Source organism: Capricornis sumatraensis, chromosome 10 (assembly GCF_032405125.1).
Source record: "Capricornis sumatraensis isolate serow.1 chromosome 10, serow.2, whole genome shotgun sequence".
Classification (NCBI taxonomy): domain Eukaryota; kingdom Metazoa; phylum Chordata; class Mammalia; order Artiodactyla; family Bovidae; genus Capricornis; species Capricornis sumatraensis.
In genome coordinates, this window is record NC_091078.1 from 25,476,402 (window position 1) to 25,498,332 (window position 21,931).

General features: G+C 38.2%; 1 protein-coding gene across 1 annotated transcript in view; it reads right to left on the reverse strand.

Annotated features, from left to right (window-relative positions):
* The window catches only part of REEP3 (receptor accessory protein 3), a 100,319-nt gene that overhangs the window by 4,405 nt on the left and 73,983 nt on the right, over positions 1-21,931 (reverse strand). Inside the window, exons 3-6 of the mRNA XM_068981602.1 lie at positions 20,240-20,316; positions 16,817-16,937; positions 16,524-16,637; positions 8,347-8,494 (exon numbers count right to left, since the gene is read on the reverse strand). Coding sequence (XP_068837703.1) covers positions 8,347-8,494; positions 16,524-16,637; positions 16,817-16,937; positions 20,240-20,316 — 460 coding nt within the window. The remainder of the gene's footprint in view (positions 1-8,346; positions 8,495-16,523; positions 16,638-16,816; positions 16,938-20,239; positions 20,317-21,931) is intronic.

Genomic DNA, 21,931 nt, shown 5'->3' on the forward strand with positions numbered 1-21,931 from the left:
AAAATCAGCATGTTTTGCTTAAAGGATACCAGTCAGCACCGCCTCTTCACCCTGTCTGTCCACAGTTCTCTGCAGTTTGCGTTTGTCGGCTTACTCCTTTCCTTTTTTTCATTTGTAATGAGTTCCCTGCCCTTTGCCGTTGATCTTCACCCCCTTGCACTAGTCTAGATGAGGCTCATTTCTTCCAGGAAGTTTCCCCTGGCAATTCCTATTCTTACTAGGCATTTTTCAGAATAATTAAAAATATTTTTGAATAGGTTAACAGTTATCTTGCTCAAAAATCAAAGAATATAAATAGATACATAGTGAAAAGTCTCTTCCTGCCCTTTCTCCTTTTTGTGAATTCTAAACTACCTAAGCAATAATGTATTTTGGTCTGTCATTTGTACCTTTGACTTTAATTAGGAACTTAGGGTCCTTTTGTCAAGACCAGACATGGTAGAGTGCACTTAAGGAGTCATATAAGACCCAAAGGGAATAGAACTTTGGGCAAGATAAACTCACTGGGGCCAGGTGATAGAGAAGTTAAACCAACACTGTTGCAGCTGCTAAGATAAAATCCAGCCAGTCAGGCTACAGTAATTAGAAACACCACAGGCTATGATGACTGATGTTAGTTCAAAGAAAACAGCCAGCACCAGGAAGGTCAGTAAGAGCTCATGTGGGTGTGCTAGCAGGATGCTATGTGTAGCGAAGAGGACTTAACATTGACCAGCAGGCAAATAACCAGGCAGCCAAGCTGGTTATTGTCAGGAATTCTGAGAGCACCCTGAGAATGGGATACAGGGACAAGAATACTCCCTCCCATTCCTGAAGCAGTGGTTCTCAAAGCTTATTAGAATTTCAATAAACTTACGCTAATGCACAAACTTACCAGCACATATTAGAGTCACTCGGAGAACCCACTGATACACACATTGCTGGGCCTGGGATTGGGATGAAAAATTACATTTCTAACAAGTTCCTGGGTGATGCTTACGGTGCTAGTTTGGGGCCTACACTTTGAGAACCATTGCTTGGATGGAGCAAGAGAGGGGCCTAAATCTAAGGCAACTGGGGAATAGTAAGTAGATTACAAAGACTGGGGTGAGGAAATTCCTTAGTGGTCCAATGGTTAGGATTCTGGGCTTTCACTGCCAAGGGCCCAGGTTCCAGCCCTGGTCAGAGAACTAAGACCCCAGAACCACTGGATGAAGTAAAAAGACAAGAAAAAAAGACAGGAGTGAGTTTACAAGGCCCCATTATGTTTCAAATTCTACTTTAATAAAAGTAAGGAGCACAGCTACCTTCTTTGGATGGTCTCAGGCTCAGGAGGGGGCAAAGATGGACTTCTTGCATCTGCTCTCACAGGACATGAATAACTTGAGCATCACTAAGCAAACTATGAAGAGTTGTGATTAAGCTTCCGGGTCTCATAATAAGATAAGCATTTTAAATTACATATTAAGAGCAGCCCACCAGGCTCCTCTGTCCCTGGGATTCTCCAGGCAAGAATACGGGGGTGGGTTGCCATTTCCTTCTCCATAATTATATATTAAGGAAGTCCAATTTTATGCTGCCAGACTTCTAGTCTAGAAATCAGGGAGGATCTGAAAGCAGAATCAGTCATTACATAGGCCAAGATCCTTTGCTTTCCCGCAGCAGTTGGAGGAAGGGTGTGCTAGGCACCAGCGATAGCACATGCAAAGGCCCTGGCTCATGGGGAAGCATAACTCTGTGGAAGAGCTGTGAGGAGGCCAGTGTGGCCAGGAGAGGAAGTAGGGTCAGCAGTCCTGGGAAAAACTCCCTGGTGCAGTATTAAGTGGAAAAAATGTAAATGTAGAAACGAAGGAAAAACAAAAATGAAACCATAATATCTGTTGAAAGTGAGCTTTTAAGCGATTTTAAATTTCTTCACTTTTTCTTTCTTAAAAAAATTGTCAAATTTTTATTAAAAATTTTTTATTACTTCTATATAAACCAGAAAAAAATTGTTTTAGATTGCCATTTCTAGATTTTTCTCTATTGCTGTTGCTTATATAATATTCCCAATCCCAATATAATAAAACAAAGGTAAAACACAGAATAAGGAATCAAGGAAAGAATCAGAAAGGAAACAACTGTGATCAAAAAGTTCTCTAAGGTAAAAGATGAGGCAAACATGGCCCTTGCGATTTTAATTACCTCTCATTTTATATGATTAGGCATTGGAATTTCACTCAAAATGATAATTATATATATATATATACACACATCTTATTGTTGCCTAATTTCAACTAAAAATATCTTAGTTTTCTAATTATTGTTTCAGGAAAAGTGACAGATTGCACAAGTTTTAAAAATAATTTTTACATTTAAACTTGTTTATTTTTGGCTGTGCTGGGTCTTCACTGCTTTCTCTGGCTGCAGCAGAGCGGGGGCTAATCTCTAGTTGCGGTGCACAGGGCACACGGGCTTCTCATTGCAGTGGCTTCTCTTGCTGTGGCACATGAGCTTGGTTGACCCATGGCTTGTGGAATCTTCCCACAGCAAGGATCAAACCCATGTCCCCTGCCCTGGCAGGCAGATTCTTAGCTAACAGACCACCAGGGAAGTCCCCACAAGTATTTTTAAAATACTACTATGTGTGAGGCAGTATACTAAGTTATGGGGGATACAATGTTAAAAAGACATAACTGTCCTTTTCTATCATGAGAAATACACAGTCCAGTAGAGGAGACAGAGTCGACTGTAATGACTGTGATAAATAGAAGACAAGGACAAGGTGCTCCAGGAGCACACAGCAGACAGAAGTGGGTTGTGAGGGAAGACTGCTTGTAGGAGGTGGTGGCCAAGCCGAATTCTGAAAGGCTCGTGATTCTAGACACCCAGCACAGGAAGCAGTGGGATGCCAAGGCTGGGGAGCTAATACACCACATGCTGCTGAGTTAGGACTTCATCAGCGAACAAAGGGGAGAGGGCATTGAAGCAGTTTAAGCAGGAGGGTGACATGATTATGTTTTGGTTCTTTGTAAGAGTCTTCTTGTACTTTAGAGAATGAATCATAAGTGGATAAGATTGGAAGCAGGGAGGTTACTGCAATACAACAAGTCAGAAATGATGGAGTCCAAGGATTGAGCAGAAAGTAGCCAAGCTTGGGATTTGTTAGGAGGTGAACAAATTTGGAAAACTCAGCAGTGGCCACAGGACTGGAAAAGGTCAGTTTTCATTCCAATCCCAAAGAAGGGCAATGCCAAAGAATGCTCAAACTACCGCACAATTGCACTCATCTCACATGCTAGTAAACTAATGCTCAAAATTCTCTAAGCCAGGCTTCAGCAATACGTGAACCGTGAACTCCCTGATGTTCAAGCTGGTTTTAGAAAAGGCAGAGGAACCAGAGATCAAATAGCCAACATCCACTAGATCATGGAAAAAGCAAGAGAGTTCCAGAAAAACATCTATTTCTGCTTTATTGACTATGACAAAGCCTTTGACTGTGTGGATCACAATAAACTGTGGGAAATCCTGAAAGAGATGGGAATACCAGACCACCTGACCTGCCTCTTAAGAAATCTGTATGCAGGCTAGGAAGCAACAGTTAGAACTGGACATGGAACAACAGACTGGTTCCAAATAGGAAAAGGAGTACGTCATGGCTATATATTGTTACCCTGCTTATTTAACTTATATTCAGAGTACATCATGAGAAACGCTGGACTAGAAGAAACACAAGCTGGAATCAAGATTGCCGGGAGAAATATCAATCACCTCAGATATGCAGATGACACCACCCTTATGGCAGAAAGTGAAGAGGAATTAAAAGCCTCTTGATGAAAGTAAAAGAGGAGAGTGAAAAAGCTGGCTTAAAGCTCAACATTCAGAAAACGAAGATCATGGCATCTGGTCCCATCACTCCATGGGAAATAGATGGGGAAACAGTGTCAGACTTTATTTTTGGGGGCTCCAAAATCACTGCAGATGGTGACTGCAGCCATGAAATTAAATGATGCTTACTCTTTGGAAGAAAAGTTAGGACCAACCTAGACACTATATTCAAAAGCAGAGACATTACTTTGCCAACTAAGGTCCATCTAGTCAAGGCTATGGTTTTTTCAGTAGTCATGTATGGATGTGAGAGTTGGACTGTCAAGAAGGCTGAGCACCGAAGAACTGATGCTTTTGAACTGTGGTGTTGGAGAAGACTCTTGAGAGTCCCTTGGACTGCAAGGAGATCCAACCAGTCCATTCTGAAGGAGATCAACCCTGGGATTTCTTTGGAGGGAATGATGCTAAAGCGGAAACTCCAGTACTTTGGCCACCTCATGCAAAGAGTTGACTCATTGGAAAAGACTCTGATGCTGGGAGGGATTGGGGGCAGGAGGAGAAGGGGACGACCGAGGATGAGATGGCTGGATGGCATCACTGACTCGATGGACGTGACTCTGAGTGAACTCCGGGAGTTGGTGATGGACAGGGAGGCCTGGCGTGCTGCAATTCATGGGGTCGCAAAGAGTCGGACACGACTGAGTGACTGAACTGAACTGAACTGAACTGAAGTTGACCAGCTTAACTTAGCAAGTTATTAAGACTAAACTGCATCCCCCCAAAAAGGAGTCAAATCAAATATCTTCACTAAAAACATGCATTTTCTATTTCACTTAAAAGTCTGAAAATAAGCATTATGAAAATTCTGATGTGCATGGTGGAAATAGTATTAATCAGAGTTGTCCAAGAATTTTTAAGTCTTTGGGAAAGGAGAAGACCTGAGATTATGAGGAAAGCCCAAATCTAGATGCCCTATCTGAACAGGAACCCAGTGAGCTGGCTGCGTAAGTCTGCCAAGCCCAGGCAAGGTAAAGCTGGTGGGGTACTGCTGGCAAACAAAGGTATGCTAAGGTCAGCCGTCTTCCATCATCAATCTAGACTGGACAAGGTCCTCAGAATGGTGCTGTCCATGCACATTCCTGAGGGGCAGTGACTAAGAACCTAAGAATGAGAAGTCTGTGTTGCCAGGGGCCCTGAGGCCTGAGGCTGCAGCTGTTTGGCCAGCTTCAACCCAGTGCTGTTACCATTTTAGGAAACAAGCAAATGCTTATGCAGACTGACCAGGTTTTATTCATAGCTTGCACATCTTAGAATTGGTATATTTAAAGTCTCTCTTCCCTCCCACCCCTTTATAATAATAATAGCCAATACTGATCCAACATTTAGCAAAGACCAGGCATGTTTGAAGCAGTTTCCACATATTAATGTAAGTGCAGAAGCATGGAAGGTCTGACTTGGGAGAAGGAAGCCTTAGCTATCGTGCTGGAAGAAGCCCTGGATTCACGAGAAGAGAAATGAGTGAGCACCTTGCTACCTATTACTGTAAGAACTTGAGTGAGTCTTGCCTCTCTGGGCCTCAGTTTTCTTATCCGGTGAGGTGTTGAGGCAGGCAGGAGATGAATAGGTTACTATTAATACATGAATGCCAACCCTGAGCCAGTAGAGCTGTCTGGGGTGCTATGTTGAGTGTGATTCTGAGCCAGCATGGGAAGTGCTGCAATCCATTAGCAACGTCTGCCATGGGCACGAAGGGATGTCATCTACTGGCCTTCTTTGACTAAAGCATTTCTCAGGTCCCTTCCTGCTAGATTGTTTGAAGTCCTTGTTCCAGCCCAAGTGTCTCACTAACTGTAGTCTCTTTATAAAGTAAAAAGAGAGAGGATTAGATGAAAAACCTTGGATACTTCATTTCTGTCATTGAGTATGTGGTCTTTGACAAGTAATTTAATCTCCTTAGGTCTCAGTTTATTCATCTACAAAATAAGGATAAAAATATTTAACCTGCATAGTCATCTTCAGGGTTAAATAAATATATAAAGCATTGAAAACAAGACAAAACAACTCCCTTTATGTGCTGGTATATTGAAAATGAATATGAAGCTCTTTTAACTAACACGAGAGTGGCAGCTTCTTTGCAGAAAAAATATTTCCACTTATGAGAATGTGGTGTTCTTTCTAAGGAGGTGAGCATCATGTTCAAGGTGTCTATTTTCTTACGAAAAAGCATTTGGAGGTAGCTCTTTTCCCCACAGTGACAACATGTGAACTAGAATAACTTCATCAAAGCAAGACTTCTCTTGATCAGCCAGCCTCAAACTGCTCAGAGCAAGCCATTTAGCTTTTAAGAGGGAACTACTTTTTCAAATAGTTGAATTTATTTGTGTTCTGAGATAAATGTATTGATTACATGAACTAGTAAACAGACTTATGTAAATATAGTTGTAAATGTAATTCCCACACTGAAAAACTTACCAACTTGCTTTCTTTCTTGAGGAATTTTAGAAGTAAATAAAATAGAAAAAAATTCAAGATATAAGAAAATGAATACCTTAATTAAAGGAGAAGAAGAGTTGTTTTATTTCGGATTTTAAGAGTAATGGGTTAATTTTTAAAAAATCACTAGAATCCTACAACTCAGAGCTAAATGCTGTTAGCATTTTCATAATACCTTTTCAGACTATCTTCTACATACATAAATCTTAAAAATAAATTTACATATATTAATCCATTTCATCCATCTGTCTATTGTGCCTCTATGGTACAGGATCATAACAAACACACTGTTTCATTATTGTTGTTTTTCCCTCTCAATCTGGATGTTTTCATGTCAATAAGTATCAATATAAACTGACATTATTATTTTTCACTGCTAATAGCCTTTGCTTAACCATTCTCTTAGGAGTTTGGTTTGTTCCAATATTTTGTTACCATAAACATCAATAAAATGAACATTCATATATCTTTGTACCTATGTCTTTGAACACTTGCCTGATTATTTCTTTATGACTATTCCTAGAAGTTTCTTGCTGGTAGAGAATACATTTTGATAACTGTTACTAGACTGTCATCCAACAAGATTGTTATACATTAAACATTCATAAAAAGTGTATGAGAGTGTTTGTTTCCCAACTTTCTTGTTATTTTAATTCACAGTTTAAAATTTAACAGAACTAATTAGCACCTTGTTATCTTAAAATATTTTAGTCACAGCATTTTAAATTTAATAGATGGATCCCATAAAAATGGTATCATAGATTTTCAAATTTATAATCCTGTTTTCATTTAAATAATTGGAATATAGTTCTTAACCAATTTTAAGGTATAATTATGAATCAGCTACTGACAAAGGACTTAGATTACTGGTCCAAGTCAGCAAAATATATATAGCAGATCCCATATTCAAAGTCAGTATACCTAATTTTTTTAAATGCCTATTAAGAAAATGCCTTATATTAGGAGCCACTTTTACATTATTAAAGTATTAAGGATGATGATTCAAGGTTCAAAGTTTACTCATTCTGAAAGGCATTAGTACCTTACTCAATGGCCAGCACTTATTACTTTTTAGATAATAGCCACCAATTTTTTAAAGTTATTCTAGGGAGAACTTAGGAGAAATTTCATTAGTTTTTCTTTATAAGAAGGAACTATTCTTTTCAAGTTGGTTTTAATTATAAAGAAGGATTTTCGTGTACTTCAAAAGAAAACTTCTACTTGGAAAAAAATAAAAAGATCCAGTAGCCCTGTAGTTTATGGACCTAATAAGACACTAATAAGAAATGTCCTGAAGATCTTAGTTCTCACTTGAGCCTTGAACTATAATTTTCTTACATGTGAAAAAAAAAAAAAAGACTATAAGAACCATGTCTTTTTGTTTGTGTGCATGTTTCTAAGATCACAGTTTATTAAAGTTTTAGAACATATCAACCATGACATGCTTATAATTTATATTAGAACAAGTGGGTTTTTGGTCTATAATTCATAATTTCAAGACATTTTTCCATTGGAGTAATCTTATTTGCAAACTGCTCTTCTGTCACTGCTTAAAACTTTTCATCTTATGGTTCAATATCCTTATTTGTTCACAGCACTTACAGTAAAGAGGGTTTAAACTCTTCAGATGTCGCTACACAGTTTGAGTAACAAGAGTGGAGAGCACAGGTCAGAACTAGTGCTGGTGGTGGCAGATGACCACATTCACTGCGTCTAGAAATTCACGGCAGCACGTGGGGCTATTGCTACTTTCTTAGTGGGATTCTCTCCAGAGTCAACAAAAGGCAAGCACTAGCCTTATTTAGAGAACAAAAACAGAAGCTTAAAGATAAATTTTAGTTCAGTTCAGTCGCTCAATCACGTCTTACTCTTTGTGACCCCATGGACTGCAGCACGCCAGGCTTCCCTGCCAATCACCAACTCCCGGAGCTTAATCAAACTCACGTCCATCAAGTTGGTGATGCCAAACTAAAGATAAATTTAGTTTACCCAAATTCACACAGCTGGTACCCATCTTGACTCAAGATCCCAATTATGACAGAATACGTGAAAACGAAACCAGCACACCTGCTGCTTCACCGGAGCCTGGTTTACTTTTCTTTTTTGTTTCTGGGAGAGGTTGGTACGGTCTTTGTCCCACAGGCTCATCACCTTGAATGGCTGTTAGGTCATGCATACTGAAACTTCGCAAACGTTCAGTTATTGCTCCTTGGCTCTGTTTAACAGAGAAGCGATAGATCCAAGAAAAAAGGTGCATTTTAAAATACTTAATATTTTTGCATTTTAACTTCCCCCAACATTTTATCATGAAGCTGATTCATTTCATAATGAAACTTTCAGAGAAGTTGAAAGACTTCTACAGTGGATACCCATATATCATTTATATTTTGCTGGATCTGGTTTATCACTAATTTACCATCTATCCAACCATCAATCAATTTTTAATACATTTCAAAGCAAGTTGTAGACATCAGTACATTTCACTCCCAAACATTTCTGCTTTAAATTTAACTTGAAAATGTAAAATAAATAAATAAATAAAGTATCATGAGCTTATCCTGACTATAAACATCATCCATAATACTGCTCTCTCCTAGAACTAGCACTTTGAGGCTTATATTTATGATTCATAAGAACTTTTTTAAAGTAAAAGAGATGCTGTTTCAAAGCTAAGTCAAGTTAGGAATGGTAATGGCTTTACCTAGAACACCACAAGAAAAAAGTTTAAGAGCCAAAGAATCTTGAGTATGAAATGATATTCAGTTAATGAATTCACCATCTGGCAAAGCATACCTACTACTACAAAATTTGACTTAAAGCCTTAACAATATGGTACTTAACACTAGGCACAAGTGGGTATTTAAAGTTAACTAAAATTGAGAGAAAGAAGAAATTCAGCTCCTTAATTGCATGAGCTACATTTCAAATGCTCACCAGCCACATGTGGCTAGTGACAGTGCAGGTAGAGAGCATCTCCATCACTGCAGAATGCTTAATGCTTTTCATCATTGCACAGCTTTGAAAGGAACATTTCTGAACTTTTCAGACATAACTACATTTCCTCCCAAAGTATAAAGCTTTGTAAAGAGAAAAAAATAATTTCTAAATTTACCCACTTTGAAAATTTGCATAGCATACAGATGACTCATTTCTTATTTATAGATGGATTAAAAATATTCTTCTAAAGGTTTTTTTATACTTATTATTTCTTCTTCCCACACATATGAATTTATGATTGCCTCTACTTATAATGGTACTGTAGAAACTCATCCATAATGGTTCATCTTTAAATTTCAAAGCCTAAGGCATTACAAACATCCCAATGTTACTGCTAATGTGTATTTTACATTGAAGAAAAATGTCTTGATTCATGAGTCTTAGATTAGCTCTCTTAGTGATATCCTATTATGTCAAACTTGAACACCATTTCCATATCCCACTTGAGCTTTGTAATTTCTACCATAGTCTTTGACTTATGAAAAAGCATAATTAAAGGGTCTAGTGAAAAGTCAAAGTGTTAGTCGCTCAGTCATGTCTGACTCTTTGCGACCATAGACTGTAGCCTGCCAGGCTCCTCTGTCCATGGAATTCATCAGGCAAGAATACTGGAGTGGGCTGCCATTCCTTTCTCCAGGGGATCTTCCCGACCCAGGGACTGAACCAGGGTCTCCTGACTGCAGATGGATTCTTTACTGTCTGAGCCACTGAAAGGATCTATATTCTCAATAAAAGTAATTGGATTCCACATATCTTTAAACATTCTTGACAAGGTTTAAGTTATTATACTCTCTTTTTATCAGACATCATTTATTTATTAGAGGATGACAAAGGACTTCAGACACACACTGAAAGGAAGTGACCAGTGCTCGTCTGAAACACATGCCTTGTTTTCACAGAATTGTAATTTTCTCTGTTCCGATAATTGTAGTTCTCTGTCCTCTCAGCAATTCTTGACTTTTTTTTGCCATTGCCAAACAGATGGTAATACACATCCATAATATCCTATATTCTTAACCCCCAAACTCTCCCACTCAAGAAAGTACATCTCAGCATGCAAATAAGTCAAAGTGCTGTTGAATCAGCCTAGCTTTACATCATCCACAGACTTCAGTATCTTTAATGATTATCATCAACTAATTACTTAGGGTGTATCTCACAAATGAACTCACATTAACGTTAGTTCCGTGGCTGTGCTTTATATATCTTGCCTTCGGGGTAAGATTTTAAGAAAATAGAAGAGAGGGACAAATCTTAGGCTTCTTCTGTTCTCTGAGTATACCTGGTACGGGGCTGATACTGAGTATGTAATAAGTAAACTATTCTTTTTAAGCCTTTTTTTTCCTTCATTACTCATGACTGCTACAGAGTTCTCTATAGATAGCAGCATGTTTGAATATAAACAGTGGAGTTTATATAGAGAGGTTCAGTACCAAACCACAAGTATGGTCATGGGTATCTACTGGGGTAGATTACACCATTCACTAGGATGTTGCTTCAGGGTTACACAAAAGGTGGGCCAGGACCAACACCGAGATGTGTGTGATCTATATACAGTCAGGATTTTAATGCAGCTCTTGAGTAATCAGCCCTCTAGCCCTGGTATTATCAATCCTCAAAAAAAAAAAAAGGCCAGCTACCATATAGGGAAAAGCAAAAAGAGGCTGTTACCTTCCTTAGGGACTCACAGCACTTCAACAGCCATTATCACTTTGAATAATCATTTCAAACCATTTCTTTTCACTGTATGTTTTCTAATGACCCCAGAATAGAAATAACATGGGAGGAAACTATTATACAACTGTGAACTTCAAAAATACTACATAAATTATAAGTATCCAATGTGACCACTTTAAAGAAGAGATGTCACTATAAAATAATTGCATTTAAAGGCAGAGCTATTCCCTCTAATATATTCTGCACAAAAAGTCCATTAATAAGGGAATTATGTTTGCAATAAAATGTTAGGAGAAAATGTCTCCCCTTCACCTCAGAATTCTAAATCATGTAAAATACGGGTGCAAGTGTGCAGTATGGTTATAGTTAAACAGGGATAAATATTTAAAAAATTAAAACAGTATAATGTCTAGGCAGATGAGTGATTTCTATTTTTTTTCAAAAATTTCTTTATATTACAAAATTAGTCATAGATGGTATAGTGAATTTTTTTTAATTGAAGGATAATTGCTTTACAGTGTGTTGATTTCTGCTGTACAACAATGTGAATCAGCTATAAGTATACATATATCCCCTCCAACTTGAACCTCCCTTCTACCACCCTGCCATCCCAGAAGTCATCACAGAGGGTATAATGAAGTTTTAATTGTTAACATAATATAAGAATTTCTGACCTATTTCTTCATCATCTTTCCAATATCTAAATCCCTTACTCCCATCATTAAAAGAAAATCTGTTTCTACATTTTGAGGGCACAAGCAGGAAATTATAGCCACTTATCAAAAATAATACTAAAAGGTATTTATATTTGTTTAAATTAATAATGCTTGATTTATTTTCTTGCACTTGGTTTATACACTATTAAGTTAAAAAGTATAAGAAAAATGAAGACAGGTTCTAGTTTGCGGAGGAAAATATGTGTGGAAACAGCAGTCTTAGTAAGTTGGAAGGGAGTTACTAACCACAAGGTAATTCTATATCCTGCATTTAGATCCTATTCTCTACAGAATTATATATACACAGTGTATGTTAAATTTAGTCCTAAAAATCAAAGAGAAAATAACAGAAAGGTTATGATGAGAAAACAAAAGTCAAAGTAATTAAAAAGTATTCTGTAGAACATTTTACATCATTAGACGAAGTGTTCCTGTCTTCAGGGAGCTCAGAGGTCTCAGGGTTTGAATTTAGATAAGCCCAGAACATCTGTTTAAGAAACTAAGAATGTGGTAAGGTTGGCTGGGTGGGAGGGCTGGGTTCAAGCTCTGCAAAGAATGCTTTGGCCCAGAAGCAGCTTCCCCAGCTGGCCCCACACAGAAGCTCACTGATACCTGAAAATGTGCATGTCTATCCAAGCCTATGGATGGCATCTGTAAAAACGGACCATGATGTATGACTCATTCTAACCTCTTTATACCCAACCATTCTGCTTTGTTTAAATATTTTGTCTCCTGGTTAAACATTATATTAAAATTACTATGTTGTTGTTTAGCCATTCAGTTGTGTCCATGGACTTTTGCAACTCTATGGACTGTAGGCTGTTAGGCCCCTCTGTCCATGGGATTTCCCAAGCAAGTGTACTAGAGTAGGTTGCCATTTCCTACTCCAGGGGATCTTCCTGACCCAGGGATTGAACCTGCATCCCCAGTACTGCAGGTGGATTCTTTACCGCTGAGCCACCAGGGAAGCCTCATGGAGGAATTTACTGTGCTTATCATCACCTTTGTATAAAATCTTCAACCTATCCTCAGAATTTTTAAATTAAGAATTAAAAAATATAATCAGCAATGCTTTGTAATCTTATAAGCATACCACCAATTCTTTATGGAATAATTTTCAGGACACTGTTCAATAATGAGTAGTCATTAACCTCTATTTCTTATTGATTCTTGACTTACTACATTATAACTGAGAATAAGGATTGTCTGCAGTTTTTAGGGAAATGCCGTGTCCTTATAGATATTTAACACAATCTGATCAAGCCAAGAATGGACTGCATTTTCATTAAGTGAGTACTATATTTTCATGGTTTTAAGATTAAAGCAATATATATTTATTGAAGAATGTTTGTAACAGAGAAAAATGTAAAAGAGAAAGATGATCTATAACCCATCACGCAAATTACCTGTACATATTTACATATCCTTTAAGCCTTTTCTGACTTACCATACTTTCACAGCAGAGTTTCTCGACCTTAGCATTAGTGTGATTTTGGTCTAGATAATTTTTTTTGTGTGTTGGGAAGCCATTCTGTAAGCAACATACTTGTCCTCTCCCTAAGATGCCAGTAGCAGCACCTCTGCCTCGGTTGGGACAACCCAAAATCTCTCCAGACATTACCAAAATTGCCCCCAGTTGAGAACCATCATTTTCGAGTAGGAGTTTTAGAAGTCAGTTTTTACCCCTTCATTTTACATGTAAGAACATGGATACTTGGAGAGATCAGTGCAGATGACTGCCCTAAATCTCATGGCTAATTAGTGACAGAATCAGGGCTAAAAAATGCTGACAACTCAACTGCTACAGAATTCAGCTTTCATTATAACATTGTGCTTGCCTAGACTGCAGAGAGAAAAAAAAAAAAGATCTTTCTTCTCCATTGTCTGAAGAAGGGCTCTCTTTTTTATACAGATGATACTAAGCAGCTGAATCTTCTCAAATTCTTTCACAAACAGAAAGCCATTAAAACAGACAGCAAGATGTCAGGATTTCTGACCTAGCCATCATTATTTACAGTCAATAAGATTTCAGAAATTTTAACTGTAAGGCTCTCATTTCTGTGATAATTGATTTCTTTAAAAAATAATATCTGCTAAAGAATTCACCAAGAAAAGGCTGCTAGAGAAAATCCTAAGAGGTGCTTAATACGACTAACAGTTCTCTTCTTCATCTGTCCTTCATTCAGCAGGAGCGTTGCTCGTCTGTACAAAAGCCGCCGGCATTTCTCATGTGAAAGCTATGGGACATTGAACATCCTCAGCAAAATCCTTGAAGCTCCTTCATATGTTTGTGCTTTGCTCAGCCAAAATAAACTTGTACACTGACCTTGTGAACAGATGCCGGGTAATGAGGTCACAGAACTGAGTAACATTTTCAGAAAATTGCTTTACGGTGTAATAAATGTTCTGATTAGATTCCTGGTTTCATCTTTAACATGCTCAGGCGGTTCAACTTGGGAAACCTAGCCAGGGGTATTGCCAGTCTTTAAAGGTCACACTGAGAGTTCAGTATTTTTAGTCTGAAAGATATTTTTAACAAACCATATATTGTAAAAAAAAAAAAAAGTTTAATAATTCTCAAGTCTTACTATTAGCTTTCCTGCAGTTTCTCCTTAAACTTGACCTATTTCCTATTTCGGTTTCAATTTATTCTTCAGCAGGAAATGTCTGGTTCAGTGAATCTTCCATCAGTCAGTGCCTTTCCTTGACATCTCTAGAGATGAAACTAATTTCCCCTACCTTAAAGCAGGCACAGTAAAACTTGAGGCAAATAGTGTTAACATTATGCTGTGTTCAGCATATTTAATGACCATTTCTAATGAATAAAATCCAGTATGGTTGATGCCAACATTCCTCTGCTCATCGGGAGAATGATGAGGGTTGCCTCATCATATCAAGTTCACTATACACAGTGAACTCGATAACAAAAGGATCACAAGATCACAAGCAAAAAAGAGAGAGTTCCAAAGTGAATTCGAGTTACAGTGGGTTTGTTCTGCAGTGGTAACTTAGATAATTTTTATGCTGTTTCCTGCCTCTGAAGTGGGGAGGTGGTTTTAATTTGTTAAATGTATAAATAAAGACAAGCAATAGATCACAAAGAAGTTAGAGAAATATAGGTATGGGATCACTTTTATAATCTTTCTACAAAAAGGTGTTTCAGTAAGATAATGCTTATTTTATTTTTTATTTATTTATTTTTTGTCTGCACCCTGAGGCTTTGGGATATTAGGTCCCTGACCAGGGATTGAACTCTGGCCCTTGCAGTGAAAGCATGAAATCCTCACCACTGGATCATCAGGGAATTACTAGATAATGCTTTTTTTTTATAGTGGAGGGCAAAGGGTAGGCTCTAAGCAACCAAATATGAGATAAAATTTTCAGTTAGTGGATACAGATATTCAGCTTGACAGTAGTGGCCTGAAAGGGTAGGGACTGTATCTGTTTTGTTCATTGCTGCATCCCAAGCACCTACCATACAGTAGGCATTAAATACAAACCCAGACGGTCAATACATTAAATATCTGTTAAATAAACATATAGGATGTTAAATACCAATGGCAGCAAAGTATGTATAAAATAAAAATAAATGAAGGAATGAGGAAAGATAATCCTGTTGGGGTTTCTGGTTCCTCATGTAGAGGTTGGAAGTAGTAAGTCAAAATAAAATAAATATCCCACAAAACAGTTATAAGTCTCACAGAGTAGGTAGGATTATAAGCCATATTTAAGTGTTGAAGTGAAGAGGGCAAATGAGATTTGTGTGCGTCTATGTTTCCTAAAAACAGTGCTCTAAAATGTCTAAAAATTAAATTTCAACATCAAAAATTGTTTAGATGTTGAAATTTAGTTTTTAGTTTTTTACCACACAGTCAAGTTGAATGTTGCTTTTAAGTATAGAAAATTCAGAAAGCATCTTCTTTGGGGTGTAAATAAATAACATGTACTTGATTTGTGATGCTAAATAATGCTAAATTTTATAACAAAGAAAGCAAGAAACTTTTGGTCCCCTCTCTCCATCGCCCTGCAGGCAACCGCTTTAAAACCTCTACTTTCTTACGCAGCAGACCAGGACTTGAGTTCTGCTCTGCCTCATTTTCTCCTCCCTGCCATCCTCACAAAGCAGAAGTTAAGTAAAAGGCTGATGGTTATTCGGAAAGTCACACTCAGAACTTTCTGAAGCTGAAACCTATTTTCTTTCCACATACTACACACCAAAACCAATAATGCCATGGGATTTAAAATCAACCACACTAATTACTACATGCAAAGAAATCCAAAAGCCATAATGCGAATTTTCACATAAGGCATTCCTTTGATAATTTGGCTTGCAAAACACAACACATGACATTAGTAATTGGCTAAGTAAAATCTTAAGTTTTAAGAACAGAAATTTTTCATGCCTTATTTTGAATAATCAGTTACCTCAAATTGGTTGAAGTATGGGTGCAGAAGTAAGCCAGAAATCCTACCAAGATATTGCCATGGAGAGAGAGAGGGAAAAAAACAGCAAAGACAGAGAAAGAAAGAATGGTCATCTTTACTAAAGGTTATTTACTCAAAACTATTTTAAGGTCATAAAGTAGGAAGATTACGACAAAATGACATTTTTCCAGTATGTTTTATTTACTATCTCTCATTCTGTCATCAATTAAGAGTTCAAAATATCCAACAATTATAGAAGACGTGTTAAAATATCTTTAAAATAGTCTACTTGTTGTTTTCTAATATTACAAAACTAAACAGAAGGTAAATTTGTGCCAAAATTTATAATGACCTGAAATAAAAAGCCACCCTACTTTGTTCACTGGCAATGTGACACTGGATTAAAAAAAGAGGTAAATAAAAAATTACCTTCACTGCTGCAGTGACGGCAGCAGTAGCTGCTAAATTTAAACCTTGCCGCCCAAAGTTTACCATAGTTTCATAGCCTCGTTCTTTTGCTTGGACAATATAATCGTCAATTTCCTGGGGAAAAAAAAAATCAAGTTCGTAGATATTAATTTTATTTAAAAAGAATGTCAAGAAGCTGAAAACTAGGACTTTCCCCCCTAATATAACAGTTTCACTCATTTTATAGCATGCAACATGTGATGATGAAACACATTTCTAACAAATGATTTGTGGAAATAATTTATACATCTTACCCTTTCCTTTGAAGAAAGTAGTGGATGAAGGAATTTTCTGTATATTAAACTTGCTCCTCTGGTATAAGGAGAGAGTAGCCATATGACAAAAGCAATCTTAAGCTCATAGTAGAGGGGGAACCTGAGAAGAAAATATTTGAAAAGGATGCTGGTGAAAATAAACTACAGACAATGAGGAAATCACACGCACAATTTTTTTTTAAAGTTCAGTCACTGTGTTACGCTTTCACAGGTAAGAAATGTGATTAGGAAAACAACTATGTTTGAACTGACAAATTAATCTAATTATACAGATCAGAGCAGCCTGTCCCCTCGCAGCAATTCACAACTTCTAGTTCAAAGTTGTTCCATTCATGTACAATTAAAAAAAAAAACAAAACAACTGTTTACTTTTTGGCTGCACCTCCACAGATGTTGGATCTTAGACCAGGGATCAAACCTGCATCCCTTGCATTGGAAGGAAGAGTCTTAACCACTGGACTGCCAAGGAAGTTCCAAGATTGCTCTCTATAGGTAAAGACAGACAAGCTGCCCAACTAACTGGAGTAGTTCAGAGAGGTCATTCAGTTCAGGTTCAGTTCAGTTGCTCAGTCGTGTCCAACTCTTTGCGACCCCAGGGACTGCAGCATGCCAGGCCTCCCTGTCCATCACCAACTCCTGGAGTTCACTCAAACTGATGCCCATCGAGTCGGTGATGCCATCCAACCATCTCATCCTCTGTCATCCCCTTCTCCTCCTGCCTTCAATCTTTCCCAGCATCAGGGTCTTTTCAAATGAGTCAGTTCTTCGTATCAGGTGGCCAAAGTATTGGGGAGTTTCAGCCTCAGCATCAGTCCTTCCAATGAATACCCAGGACTGATCTCCTTTAGGATGGACTGGTTGGATCTCCTTGCAGTCCAAGGGACTCTCAAGAGTCTTCTCCAACACCACAGTTCAAAGCATCAATTCTCCTGTGCTCAGCTTTCTTTATAGTCCAACTCTCACTTTCATACATGACCACTGGAAAAACCACAGCCTTGACTAGACGGACCTTTGTTGGCAGAGGTCATTAAAAGCATCTCACCAGGACAGTAAGGTGTACCCACCCTGTCTGCAGAGCCTAGTTGTCGTGGCATTAGCAGGACACACCTCCCAAGCGTTAGGTGTGTTTTTAAGCATTTATAAGCTCCAAGTGTGCAATGTTACCTCATATGCACACATCCTTCTCTTAGAGCTCCCAGAAAACATCCCCTCCAATTTCATTTGGCCAGAATTGCAGCGCTTGACAGACCTAAATTGTTCACTTGAAAGGAGAATGGAATTGCCATTGTGGTAACCTGGAAATTAGGGTTATATACCCGTGCCCCTTCCCACTTGGGTTTTTCAGCATCTTCTCCCATAGGCTGACTACACTTCCTCAAGCAAGGAACGCGGGTTTAGTCATGTGACCTGCTCTGGGCAACAGAATGTGAGTGCAATATATGTTAAATGCAAAGAAAAGCTTTAAATGTCCTTTGACTCCCTCACTTCAACACCCCCCAACCTCTTGCGTTCAAATTCTGCTTTCTGTCATGAGAATATCTGCTTCTTCAGGCTTGGTCCATGAACAAGAAGACACTTAAAACTGAGCTGAGCTCAGCAAGGCTGGCAGCTGACCATTTGTCTTCATGTAGCCTGAGCAAGAAATGAATGTTTGTTTTTTAACCCATTGTGCTTTTAGGGTGCTTTGTTGCCATAGCAAAAGTTAAGTAAAACAGCACAAGGGAACGAGCATCCTGTGGTCTACGCACTACTGAGAGACATGATAAAAAATCTGGGCTCTTCTGATGAGACAGGTGAGCAGGGGGCAGTGAGGACCGACTACTGTATGGATGGTGGAGGGTTTCTGCACAGTGCAGTTGCAGAGGAGTCTCTGGACTTTCCTCTCATGACAAGCTTTTTCTACCTTGTTTACTTTTTAATAGTGTATATATATACATTTGCAACCAGAAAAATAGAGATGCATTTAAATAGAGAACATGGACACTTAAAGAAACCTAGCATGGTTTAGAATCTGTTCTGCCACTAAAAAACAAACAAACAAACAAACAAAAAACCCTTCCCAAACCCCTTTACCAAAACATAACAGATAAATGAACTGTGGGACAGAAGGAGGAAGAGAAAGATGGATGCAGATACAGAGAAGTTGATACATAAAAGCTGGTTGTGAAGAACATTTAAGTCTCATGACTGCTATTTTTTCTGAGCCATCCAATGTGACCTAGTATGCTATGAGAATATGATGAGACTTACAAAGTCAGAAAGACAGTTAAAGCAGAGAACAGTAAAGATTTGAAACAGAAACAGGAGGGAATGGAAGTAGCCACTGACCAAAAAGCAAGTAAAAGGAATGGTGACTTTCAAATTGATACCTATATGAGCAACTGATTGATTTCTTTTCAGCTCAGTTGGTAGCCTGGGTAAAAAAGAAAAGAGGAGTGTGGTTGGGCTGATTTAAGTTGGGGGTTTGTGCAGTAGGGTGGTTGAAGATAGTGGCGAGATAGGAAAAGTTTATAGTTTGTAAAAATGACTTCTCCAAGTGATGGCAAGGTATAGTTGGAAATATATTACTGAAATATAGCACAAAGAGATTCAGGTTGTTCCACTAAGTATGACTTCTCAGCAAAATGTTCGATCCTTGAGGATAGAAACATGTTTCAATTCTGCCTCATGCTGTTTGGAATAGGGCAGCCAAGGAGCTGGTGTTGGGAGTGGGTGGTGGCCGTGTGGACTTGATGTCATCCAGTTTGAATGTTTGTGGATGAGAATTTTAAGGGTGGGAGGGAAGTGCTAAAACCAGAAGCTGTGGGCTTCAAAAGGGGAGTTTGCTTAGGAAATAGTAATAAAGAAAAAATAGTGTGAAGTCATCAGAGTGTGGAAGAAAGATAATGACAACCAAGTTTTCTCTGTTCCGAGATCCTGGGACGTGCGCGGGAGAAGGGCGGGAGGAAGCAGCATGTGGGCGGGAGGATGGACTGCCTTTACGTGGGGGATTCCACAAGGAAGGAAATGTCCTTGTGGCGAAACTAGGTAAAGGAAAGGGTACAGTGGATAATTAGGTAGACTGAGGAAATTCATCTAGTTAGGGATGGACCTCCTTGGTGGTCCAGTGGTTAAGAATCCTCCTGGCACTGCAGGGGACACGAGTTTGATCCCTGTTTGGGGAACTAAGATCCCACATGCCACAGAGCAACTAAGCCCACGTGTCACAAGCAAGGATCCCCCGCGAGGCAGCAAAGATCTCACATGCTGCAACTAAGACATGGCATAGCTAAATAAAGAAGTAGGCATTTAAAAAATCTATATATAAAAAAAAATCTCTTCGTTTACAGCAAGAGCAGGATAAGAACGGAAGACACCAGGTAAGAGTCTACATTATGGATATTTCTCAGTGCTAGAACTTACCAAGCGACTGTTTGATCTGCCACTGTTTCAATTACAGTATACAGGGCAAAGACGATCCAGTACATCATCCATCGAACCTGCAAATGATAAAAATACTTATGAAATAACGGACCAGAATTATTTGCGACTCTGAAGAGTCGTATAGATCATATATAGTGAAAGTGAAAGTGAAGTCGCTCAGTCGTGTCCGACTCTTTGTGACCCTATGGACTGTAGCCTACCAGGCTCCTCTGTCCATGGGATTTTCCAGGCAATAGTACTGGAGTGGATTGCCATGTCCTTCTCCAATCATACATAGTATGTTGGATTAAATGAAGAAGGCGATGGTTTAATTCTCAACAGGTTTTATGTCTGACTTCCTCACGTCACCACATCAGTTGTCCTGGGATACAAGAATTGAAGGATAACAAACCTCTAGGCTTAATACAGTATAATGTAGGAACCTAAATGAAAACATAGGACATATTTTTCTTAACTGGAGGAAAATTCTTTAAAAGATCTTATTCCATGCTTCTTTATGAAGACTATTAACTGTTTAATTATTATAGAAACCATATAGTATGATATGGACGCATTTAATCTTTATTAGTCTTTTAAATTTTGCATTCTTTATTTCTCAATATATCAGTCTTTGGAAACCAAAGACTGATCCTGGATTTGCTACATCCATAATGCTCGTCACCCACTTTGAAAATCTAAGGTTAGTATCTTCTTCCTCCTTCCCTAAATGTAAGCCTGTAGTCTTTTACATATCCTTTTCCTTCTTCTACTCTAATACTGTAAGAGTTGATGCAATAAACCAAGTATTTATGTTCCCTCAAAATTCATACTTTGAACTCCTAACTCCAAATGTGGGAGGTTATTAGATCATGAGTCCTCACAAATGTGACTGGTGACACGGCAAAAAGATGGCCATCTATCAACCAGGAAGAGGGCCCTCATCAAATGCAGAATCTACCCGGATTTTGATCTTAGAAGTCTTAGCCTCCTGAACGGTGAGAATAAATTTCTGTTGTTTATAAACTCGTCTGTCTATGTTATAGCACTCTGAATGGACTAAGAGAGTAGTTCAGGATATTTTTACCCCTTGTCTGGACTAGAGCATCCTATAAGGTCCCTGAGACTCTGTGTCTTTGTAGCAATCCTTCTCACAGAATGGTGCCATATTCATTTTCCTTGAACTCATTCTCACAAATTTATTCCTTTCCACCTCCCTAAGCACACAGACTCTTTTATCACTCACATAGGTTAGATTTTGGGTAAGAGTTAAAATCTCTGCTTTCTCAATAATATAATTACCGCTAACACAAAAAATCATGTCGACTATAGCCCAGAGACTGTGCTAAGAGCATCACATGTATTAATTCACTTATCCCCCACAATAGCATTATGAAACAGACTACATAAGTATGTAATTATAAGGAACTGGTAGTACAGAGAGGTATTCAAGTTCATTTAGCCAGAATTTGAATCCAGACTGCCTGACTCTCAAATTGGTGCTATTATCCAATTTGATCATGTACAGAAAGGAATGAGGAATTGCTGAACGTGAGGTCTAAGAATAACCACTACTTCCCTATTCTCATCACAATAAGATGACAAAAAAAAAAAATTAGGTCTCTATAATTAGTTTAAAAATTGACCTATTTAGTTTTAATGCAGATGCTTCTTTGGGTATTTTATAAATATGAA